This window comes from Mya arenaria, chromosome 7 (genome assembly GCF_026914265.1).
Source record: "Mya arenaria isolate MELC-2E11 chromosome 7, ASM2691426v1".
Taxonomy (NCBI): Eukaryota; Metazoa; Mollusca; class Bivalvia; order Myida; family Myidae; genus Mya; species Mya arenaria.
In genome coordinates, this window is record NC_069128.1 from 56601170 (window position 1) to 56613341 (window position 12172).

Genomic DNA, 12172 nt, shown 5'->3' on the forward strand with positions numbered 1-12172 from the left:
GAATGAATGCAATGAATGGATGAAAATGGTGTAATGCCTCAATATGATACTAACAGTGATGTAGTGATCGTGAAGTCGGTTGAGGGTATTGTAGTGGTCGAGTAACCGGTTGAGGGTAGTGTGGTGTTACAGTGAAGGGTTTAGAGTAGTTTAGTGGTACATTGACCAGAACAGAGTGGTGTGGTTTTACAGTCACCGGTTGAGAGTGCTGTAGGGGTCGGTTGAAAGTAATGTAGTGGTACAGTGAACTGATGTAGTAGTACAATGACAAGTGGAGAGCAGTGTAATAGTTGAGGGCGATGTAGTGGTACAGTGAACTGATGTAGTGTTACAATGACAAATGGAGAGCAGTGTAATAGTTGAAAGTGATGTAGTGGTACAGTGAACTGATGTAGTGTTACAATGATAAGTGGAGAGCAGTGTAATAGTTGAGAGTTATGTAGTAGTACAGTGAACTGATGTATTGGTACAATGACAAGTGGAGAGCAGTGTTATAGTTGAGAGTGATATAGTGGTACAGTGAACTGATGTAGTGGTACAGTGAACTGATGTAGTGGTACAGTGAACTGATGAAGTGGTACAATGACAAGTGGAGAGCAGTGTAATTGTTGAAAGTTATGTAGTGGTACAGTGAACTGATGTAGTGGTACAATGACAAGTGGAGAGCAGTGTAATTGTTGAAAGTTATGTAGTGGTACAGTGAACTGATGTAGTGGTACAATGACAAGTGGAGAGCAGTGTGATAGTTGAGTGTGATGTAGTGGTACAGTGAACTGATGTAGTGGTACAATGACAAGTGGAGAGCAGTGTGATAGTTGAGAGTGATGTAGTGGTACAGTGAACTGATGTAGTGGTACAATGACAAGTGGAGAGCAGTGTAATAGTTGAGAGTGATGTAGTGGTACAGTGAACCGATGTAGTGGTACAATGACAAGTGGAGAGCAGTGTGATAGTTGAGAGTGATGTAGTGGTACAGTGAACTGATGTAGTGGTACAATGAAAAGTGGAGAGCAGTGTAATAGTTGAGAGTGATGTAGTGGTACAGTGAACTGATGTAGTGGTACAATGATAAGTGGAGAGCAGTGAAATAGTTGAGAGAGATTTAGTGGTACAGTGAACTATTGAGGATAATTGTGTAGTATAGTACCCGTTGAGAGTAGTTAAGTAGGAACAATGACCAGTTTAGAGTTAAGTAGTTGGAAAGTGAATAATTAAGAGCCTATGAACTTATTGCCCGACACTCAAGATATCAGAAGTTTGCCAGGATAACGATTTTTGGCTACGGTTTGTTTAGAAAACAATTGTTGTTAGTTTGTTATTTGATATATTTGGCATACAACTATCAAGCATAGTAATGTAAATATGAGAAGGTATTGTGTTATGATAGGTGTTCGTTTTTATCATTGTTTACTAACATGTAGATAAATATCAGACTGTGTTCGACGAAATATAGCCGTACAAACCTAATGTTATTCATGAGACGAGGTGAGTTTGAAGTTCGCAAACAATAGGTTTATTATATAGTTTAACGTTTTAAGCGTACCTTGGTAGACATGAATTACTCATATAATATAATGGTTTCCTGACCTTAAGTCGTTCTCATAATCCAATGCCAATACAATAAAATAACACATATTGCTATTGCTATATATATTGCTGTTGCACAATTCTTTTTATTGCATTTTAATGAGATACCGTTCTTATTGCAGAAGAGTGGTATTATAATTTCTTGACTGTACGCACATAATTGTGCGAATCCCTTTTTGGGAGATAGTGATAAAAAACACTTTTTTTAAATCAAAAATGAAGATACACGAACTGTTGTCGAAATATTTGTTGATCATATCACACGACACTGACTTTGTGTTTTCCTGTCATTTTGAACATTCAAATATGTTCCATGTTTTACGTTAAACTTTCCGATCGGACATAAAGCGAATATATGTCTACACAAAAGGTCCCTACTCCTACTATAGCATTCTTGAGGTAGACTCTAAAAATGTAAATCGAACATATAGATAGTTACTTACCTGCCTATGGAAATAAAGTGCTTACATTGAATGCGTTCAATAAGCAGCCAAATACCCCTCGAAGCATCTGAATATATGTGTACAAGCTATGTATTATATTTAACCTGAACCTGCAAGTTGTTTGAAGACAGAAACACACACTCACAAACCAGAAACATGGAACAACAACACAAAACTCAATCCACAGTACCTAATGTTAAACCTTTTCAAAATATGATGCAGTTATTGTTTGAAACTAAACAAATCACACACCATTACTGAGAGAAGACAGTGAGAATATTTTTCTTCCGGAGATGGATGTCGGCTACCCAGGTGATATAATCCAAGCAAAGGCAGCCATTAAACAAAAGTAGAACAGGTGTAAGCATTTAACAGGAAACGTTTTTGAACAGAAATACTGTTGGAAATTGATTACTTAATTTGGTTTTGACTCATAAACAAAACATTTGTTGTTGTTTTCTTAATTATCGGAGCTACATATTAGCGGTATTTTTAACTTTCTTCATATATTTGATATAAATTTCGAATTCTGATAGAGAATAGGCTTGCCAAAGAATGCCTTTGGCTATATTTCTTTGTAGTTCCGAGATACAAATACGTCTCCCTCAATGAACATAACTTCTAAAGCTGATTTTAATCAAAATAGTTATGTAGAGAATGATTTGCCATGTGAACCCCTTGGTAGAAATACAATGTATACTACCAAAATACTCCAACTATTTGCAGTGTTCGAGTGTGTGAATACACGTGCTAAAAACATGTCATAATTGAAATAGTATAAACGCAAATCATTATTTCGTCTTATTAACAAGACAATAAGCAATAAGTACTATGGTCTTTTACAAATATAGCGTTACACAAAGCAATATATCGCCAATGTTATAACAGGTTTACCATGACCATCTTATAGCTCATATTAAAAACACACACCTAAACTGCAAATAAATATTCCTTGGCTAGACCATTGTTTATCATTGTATTTTGCTTTATCATTTTTTTGCTTGGGACTGAATCTATTGAAAAATTGAAAAGACGACCTTAAACACATTTGCATTTTTATCCAGAATTCCACTTCTGTATCGTAATCTGAAATGGATCGTAGAGCGCTTGACAATGATAGATACCCAATGGAGTCCTTACGTTTAGACAGTCTTCTAACGATGTGGTGAACGGATTTCGAATTCTTAAGAAATTCATTGAAATAGGCTCCTTCGTTGTCGAACAAGTTAAATGTTAAAATTGTGAGTCATTATTAGTATGAGCATAGATCGTCCCAGTCATTAGATCTCGGATTGGACCTTTATGTTTCAGTTTTGAGTGTGGCTTAGCTCAATTCTTAGTTTGGAAATAAATGCACTATTAAGAAACATGATTAAATCGTTTTCGTTTACATAAGCCAGCTTAACAATAATGTCACGAATAAAACACAACTGTCCGAAAAATTGGACTTGTAACTGTGTTTTTCATTGTATAATTAAAGGTCCTTTTTGCTATAAATCGCATCCTTATTAAAAGGTTTCTAAGAAACTGTGGTAGTTATCCTTATAATTTACAAAGCTTACTTTCGACGCTGTTATGAGTTTAAACAGTAAGTTATATTCGTTCAAGTATATCAAGTATTGTGAAAACATATTTCATATTACAAAAAAAAAGCTTTTCAATAATGTATTCAAACATTTTTGATTGAGGTTTGTATATTAAAAACAATAATATTTTTTTGATATTAAATGTTTTCCCTTAGTCGTAGACTTGAACATTTAAATGCCTTACGTGTTACATATACTTTATTATACAAAAGGCCTTTAAATCTGCGAATAACATGTTTAGACAATTATATGATAGTTTTTGTATAGGTCAAAGCAAGAAACAACAGCATCATATCTGAAATGGGATTTAACCCACTACCTCTAAGTTGAGGGGTAGAAATGTATACCGCTAAACCACTCTGAGCATTGTTTGAGTAGATAGATCGATCGATCGATATATAGATAGTGAGACAGATGAATGAATGGAGGATGGATGGATAGGGTGATGAGTGAGTTGATAAATGGATGGATGGATGGATGGATGATGAATGGATGGACGGATGGATGGACGGATTGATGGATAGTTCATTAAAACCTAAAATACCACGAGTTTGACATATTTCAAACAATAATTTAGAAGCAGAAAACATTTACGCTATGCGAAATAACAAAACATATCTGATTTTGTTTTCATATATCAGAAAAATATTTTTTCTCATCAAAATAACAATTCATTGTGATATTTTCAAACAATTACGATACTTATGCGAAAACTTACAGACACAAGCTCAATAGCAAAAAGTTTAAACATAAACCCGGTTTAATGGCACTGACTAAACTCCAAAGACACAGAACACACAAAAAATCACAAACAAAAAAGCATTGAAAGTGAGAAGATGCATTCCAATACAATTATCAACGGAATATTGACTATGTTCAACTAAAAATGACAGGTGAAAATTTAATTCGGTTGCATAATTATTTACAGATGATTCCTTATTTGAGGAATTTAAAAATATCCACGTTATATCATATACATCTTAACATGTTACATTTGGAGAAAAGTGAATAATTGTATGTATTGTGAAGTATTGTTTTAAATATATAACAGGATAAAAATTTGCGTAAATTATGTTATATGTTTAAATTATACACTTACGCACACTGTCTTACACACGCAAACAAACGCACAGCTTTCACTCACACGCATGCAGGACAGCCTATATACTTTTAAATTTAGAAAGATAACCTACAATGAAAATTTGTTTTGCTGTGCAATTTGAATAATTTTGCTGTGACTATTTGTGTCTTTCAATGGTGTTAATTTATATGTTATTTAAAGTAGTTTCCATTTTCTGTTGTGGGTTTCGATGTTACTCCTTTTCAATTGTGAGCGCTTTGAACACATGGCCATTATGTGTGATTATAATGTGTATATCTTTTAGACTATTGAACGATATATGTGTCCTCTTTTTACGTTTTCAGATTATCGTGTATGAAAGGCCTATGCAAAATTGAAAAATCTTTGAGTCAGAAATACCAGAAGAATGCGATTTTAGTTTGATCTGTTTTCTTAGCAAAGCAATCAACAAATGAAATATATTCTTCTAGTCAAAACATTTTCCCAATGCGGCAGTGTTGTTCTCGTAAAAAATGTTTACGAAAACTATCCTCAGATTGTCTTCATATCTGTATAATGCATGCCACTTTATTCTAATCTTGAACTTTTCTCGATACACTAGGGTATTCTGGTATGCAAATACATCGAAATGAAAATTCAATGTTACCGTGAAAAATAGTTTGTATAAGGAATTTATTTTATGTTTCACACATTACAAATCAGGCAGCAAATTAATATTGAAAACATTCGTGGCCTCTCATATACTCATTATTGGTCTATATTGTGGTCAGTGCCATGAACAAACTACGGTAATGTTGTATATATCAGTATCTAGAACACGCCGTTAATATAAATGTGTTGCTAATATTGATTGGTTCAATATTCTACACATAATGCAGTTTCTGCAGCTACTGTTTCTGGTACAGACGCTGGTACTAATGACACTTGTTTTACTGCTGCTGTGACTGCTACTGCTGCTGCTTTTAATGCCATTGCTATTAGACCCTTTTTTAGAGGCTTATTATTTTTAATATTTTCTTCAATATATTCGCGACAAACGAAAAACCACAAGCTGCTACTTTGTCGCCCTGAAAACAACAACACGATATTGTAAATATCAGCTTTAAACTAAGTACGTTTACAGTAAAGACTTTTGTGTATGTGCTACATTTTAGCTTTACATCTTAAAGGGACTGTACACCACATTGGCAACAAAAGAAGTTTTTTTGTAACGAATCTAAGGACAATTATTTATTAAAATGTTTTACTCCTTGATAAAAAAATTGCAAAACAAATACCAAAATGTAAAAACATATCGACTCGGAGACAGAGTTCGAACTGATGTCGCCAATTTGCAGTCCAGTATTGTATAATCTTGGCTACGAAGGCTCACTCTAAACGAATTGAATATTTAAGCTATATTCCTAACTTGGTAATATCACGTGATAACATCGACCAGCCAATCACGCATAAGGAAGGAATTCCACTAGGTAGACATACCTAGTAATCTTTTTAATGGAAAAATACAAAAAAAACTGCGAAAAATAAATTAATTGTAAACTATGTGGTACTTCAGTTAATAAGTGTCAATGCATTGTACACACAGATACCAAGTTCATGTCAGTTTTCGACAATTTTTTTTATTTTTTTTTCGCCATTTCATCATACGGAGTACAGTCCCTTTAAGTCTCTTCAAACTATTTCAGTAGGCGCTTTATCGATGACAACTGTTCCAAAGCCTATTATAAAGCGCCTATTACACTAATTATGTCCATTATTTATCCAACACCTCCTAATATTAGGTTTCTATGTTGTATAGATCATTTATCACAATTTGCTAGTTTTCCTTCCGCCTGTTCAAAGTAGTTCACATGAAAAATAACTTCAATGTGTCTCGTTCAGAGCTCAATTTGCATTTTGGAGGCAACTTCGAAAAACGGATAATGGAAATGGTATACACAACCTATCCGCGTAATGCAATATCGCTGTAATAAAACCATAATTATTGCTCCATGGATATATTCTTAATACTATTGTGAAACGAATAAAGATTCATCGTCCTATTACATACAAGCAAAATTGCCTTTTGATTTATATGTTTATTCCGTGGGCCGAAATGGAAGATGTACCCAAATCGAAGAGCAGGGCAATTATCAGAAACGACTTTTACCGACTGATTGCACAGTATCCGAAGCGGGGACCCGGATGAATCCATCTTCCACTCCGAGCCATCTTTCATCAAATTTTGGAACGAAAGTGAGAAAGTACATCCCTCAGACCGATACGAATTTTTGATTTGAACATGTATTGAAGTTTAAAAGTACAGTAAAACACCATTTTAACTTTTTTGAATGTTGATATATATATATCAACTTTGTTTCACTTTGTTGCATTAACAAGTCCACCTAATTTGAATAGCCAATCAGATGTGTTCTCGGTTTATGATAAACTATAAAGTTTATCCGAATTACACACTCACAAAAATCTCACAAAATAAGATTATTTCTTTAGTAAGCAAAATTAAACAATTTTAACTTTCAAAAGACACTATTTTACAAGAAAAAGTCAAAAAAAATAATCATGAAATTGTTTAAACGGGAAAGCAACACAAATGCATCGAAGAAAGACTACAGTTAACTGCATATGTTTATAAATGTGTTGATGTATTGGAATGCATCCACACTTCTATTGCTCTTCCTGTGATGAATTTATATCCTGCCAATTGCTTTAATGTCGCGATAAACGCATTATACTCAAAATACCTCTGATAGTACCAAAAAAAAACACCACTTGAGGGACTGGTTTCGAACTAGGTCATATATTGCTGAACTATATATTTCGGCCATGTAATTGATTATCAAACATTCATTTTGCAAAATATTATATGAACTGACCTAATGTGCTCACTAATCGATTAACCAAATTACCACTACATTCAATCCTTATATGGAAACACATATTAAGTACATAACTAATGCCTTGCCTGAGCTTAATGTTAATTTTCCAATCTAATAACAGATGGAGAATTTGTCAAATAATCAAGTTCCATCAAAGCAATTATTATTGCTCAGGATGCCAAGTTATTACTATAACTGTAAAGCCCTGCCATTTGATCGATCCTTATCGATTACTGATATTGCCTGAAGAAGTCGTGCTTAACCGCATATTGTCATGATAAAGGTTCCTGGTAGACAGCGGAAATAAGAAGATACGAATGTAAGACATGCTTTGAGGGCTCTGTTTTCGTATAAATTGCTTATCGTCCTGTTCGTCCATGTATCCTCTCTTGTCATTATGTTGCGAATGCAATTCAAATATTTATTGTTCAAAGAATAAAAAACGCTATGAATTAAGTAATGAAACTCAATTACAATTACAATTGGTAGTCCATGATTCCGAGGAATCGGGCAGTACCTAACTACACGGTGGATGAAATTTGCACATATGTTGCGTTTACTTTACTTGCATTTTATGTTGTTATAATTGTCAGCCACACTATAGATTGTAGATGTCTGCAAAAAATGAAATGTGTTTTGTTCTCCAAAAATGCATTGCTTGTAAAGTCTATCAGGACTGCTGCAAGCAATTAACCTAGATTGGAAATACACTTTACTGTAATTTAAAATAAATAGATTTAAATATTACAGCTTATAGAATCAGGCTCTTGTCCGTTTCCTGGGTAAAATCCGTTACCGTGTCCATTTTCAGAGGCCATAAGAAAGTGCGGTGGTAGAACCTAACAATACATGATCACATACACCCTTTGATTACATTTTACGCGGTCAAATTGATCAAAATCATGGTCTGGAGTTAAGATGTAATTTTATATAATAACGAATGCCGTTCATGGATGAACAACGTAGTATGGTCAAATTAAATCACTTACAACATTTGTAAGCTAACATTTATTTATGTGCAATTTACAGTTCTTGCCAATAAATGTGTGAGCATACCACATCACAACATTCATTACTACCTCTATGTATGAAACCGATAATGACATCCTCATTATCAAGACGCTTTTAAGAGAAACCGTTCGTATGAGTTTCTAATTGCATGAGAGTACTATTATAGTTTCTTGATTGTACGCACATAATTGTGCGAATCAATCTTTGGGGATATGGCGATAAAAACGCTATTATTTAAAAGCGAAAATAAAAATGCACAAAATGTTGTCACATTGCTTGTTTATAATATTGGAAAACGCTGACTTCGTGTTTTTCCTTTCGTTTGGAACATTAAACCTACCGATCCGACATGAAGCGAATATATGTCTACACAAAAGGTCCTAACTTCTGCTTTAACAATCTTGAGGTAAGTGCTAAGAATATTAAAAGGTACTCATATATAATTAGATACCACCCAAGCGAAATTAAAGGCGTACGATGAATGCGTAATACCAATGCAGCCAAATACCCGCCGGTCAGCTGAATATATGTTTTATAACTCGCAATTGATTGAAAGAACTATGTTTTTTTCTGGTTCTGACAGCAAAACAGTGATAAGCCAAAGTTTTGTCATGAATGTAAGTGTATTTAAGTTATTCATTTCTATAAAAGTAGATAGATATGCAAATTTGGTGGTCGCTACTACATTTTATCTAGAGAGAATCAGTACGCTTGTTGAAATGTTCGTTCTGATTGAAAGGCAATACCGACATTGAACCCATTTGTTCAATATATGTACGATATATGTGTCCTCTTTTTACGTTTTCAGACTATCGAGCATGAAAGGCCGATACAAAATTGAAAAATCTTTGAGTCAGAAATACCAAAAAATGCGATTTTAGTTTGATCTGTTTTCTTAGCAAAGCAATCAACAAATGAAATATATTCTTCTAGTCAAAACATTTTCCCAATGCGGCAGTGTTGTTCTCGTAAAAAATGTTAACGAAAACTATCCTCAGATTGTCTTCATATCTGTATAAAGCATGCCACTTTATTCTAATCTTGAACTTTTCTCGATACACTAGGGTATTCTGGTATGCAAATACATCGAAATGAAAATTCACTGTTACCGTGGAAAAAAGTTGGTATAAGGAATTTATTTTATGTTTCACACATTACAAATCAGGCAGCAAATTAATATTGAAAACATTCGTGGCCTCTCATATACTCATTATTGGTCTATATTGTGGTCAGTGCCATGAACAAACTACGGTAATGTTGTATATATCAGTATCTAGAACACGCCGTTAATATAAATGTGTTGCTAATATTGATTGGTTCAATATTCTACACATAATGCAGTTTCTGCAGCTACTGTTTCTGGTACAGACGCTGGTACTAATGACACTTGTTTTACTGCTGCTGTGACTGCTACTGCTGCTGCTTTTAATGCCATTGCTATTAGACCCTTATTTAGAGGCTTATTATTTTTAATATTTTCTTCAATATATTCGCGACAAACGAAAAACCACAAGCTGCTACTTTGTCGCCCTGAAAAATACAACACGATATTGTAAATATCAGCTTTAAACGAAGTATGTTTACAGTAAAGACTTTTGTGTATGTGCTACATTTTAGCATTACATCTTAAAGGGACTGTACACCACATTGGCAACAAAAGAAGTTTTTTGTAACGAATCTAAGGACAATTATTTATTAAAATGTTTTACTCCTTGATAAAAAAAATTGCAAAACAAATACCAAAATGTAAAAACATATCGACTTGGAGACAGGGTTCGAACTGATGTCGCCAATTTTGCAATCCAGTATTGTATCCTCTGTGCTACGAAGGATCACTCTAAACGAATTGAATATTTAAGCTATATTCCTAACTTGGTAATATCACGTGATAACATCGACCAGCCAATCACGCATAAGGAAGGAATTCTAATAGGTAGACATACCTAGTAATCTTTTTAATGGAAAAATACAAAAAAAAACTGCGAAAAATAAATTAATTGTAAACTATGTGGTACTTCAGTTAATAAGTGTCAATGCATTGTACACACAGATACCAAGTTCATGTCAGTTTTCGACATTTTTTTTCGCCATTTCATCATACGGAGTACAGTCCCTTTAAGTCTCTTCAATCCATTTCAGTAGGCGCTTTATCGATGACAACTGTTCAAAAGCCTATTATAAAGCGTCTATCACACTAATTATGTCCATAATTTATCCAACACTTCCTAATATTAGGTTTCTATGTTGTATAGATCATTTATCATAATTTGCTAGTTTTCATTCCGCATGTTCAAAGTAGTTCACATGAAAAATAACTTCAATGTGTCTCGTTCAGAGCACAATTTGCATTTTGGAGGCAACTTCGAAAAACGGATAATGGAAATGGTATACACAACCTGTCCGCGCAATGCAATATCGCTGTAATAAAACCATAAATATTGCTCCATGGATATATTCTTAATACTATTGTGAAACGAATAAAGATTCATCGTCTTATTACATACAAGCAAAATTGCCTTTTGATTTAATATATGTTTATTCCGTAGGCCGAAATGGAAGATGTACCCAAATCGAAGAGCAGAGCAATTATCAGAAACGACTTTTAACGACTGATTGCACAGTATCCGAAGCGGGGGCCCGGATGAATCCATCTTCCACTCCGAGCCATTTTTCATCAAATTTTCAGGGAACGAAAGTGAGAAAGTACATCCCTCAGACCGATACGAATTTTTGATTTGAACATTTATTGAAGTTTAAAAGTACAGTAAAACACCATTTTAACTTTTTTGAATGTTGATATATATATATATATATATATATATATATATATTCACTTTGTTTCACTTTCAAATTGTTGCATTAACAAGTCCACCTAATTTGAATAGCCAATCAGATGTGTTCTCGGTTAATGATAAACTATAAAGTAGTTCCGAATTACACACTCACAAAAATCTCACAAAATAATATTATTTCTTTAGTAAGCAAAATTAAACAATTTTAACTTTCAAAAGACACTATTTTACAAGAAAAAGTCAGAAAATGAAATCATGAAATTGTTTAAACGGGAAAGCAACACAAATGCACCGAAGAAAGACTACAGTTAACTGCATGTGTTTATAAATGTGTTGATGTATTGGTATGCATCCACACTTCTATTGCTCTTCCTGTGATGAATTTATATCCTGCCAATTGCTTTAATGTCGCGATAAACGCATTATACTCAAAATACCTCTGATAGTACCAAAAAAAAACACCACTTGAGGGACTGGTTTCGAACTAGGTTATATATTGCTGAAATATATATTTTGGCCATGTAATTGATTATCAAACATTCAGTTTGCAAAATATTATATGCACTGACCTAATGTGCTCACTAATCGATTAACCAAATTACCACTACATTCAGTCCTTATATGGAAACACATATTAAGTACATAACTAATGCCTTGCCTGTGCTTAATGTTAATTTTCCAATCTAATAACAGATGGAGAATTTGTCAAATAATCAAGTTTCATCAAAGCAATTATTATTGCTCAGGATGCCAAGTTATTACTATAACTGTAAAGCCCTGCCATTTGATCGCTCCT

General features: G+C 33.7%; 1 protein-coding gene across 1 annotated transcript in view; it reads right to left on the reverse strand.

The window, feature by feature from the left end:
- Positions 1 to 397: 397 nt before the first annotated feature.
- LOC128241275 (dynein heavy chain-like) overlaps positions 398 to 12172 on the reverse strand; it is a 36359-nt gene continuing 24584 nt past the window's right edge. The window contains exon 3 of the mRNA XM_052958218.1: positions 398 to 1049. Within this exon, the coding sequence (XP_052814178.1) occupies positions 398 to 1049 (652 nt within the window). The remainder of the gene's footprint in view (positions 1050 to 12172) is intronic.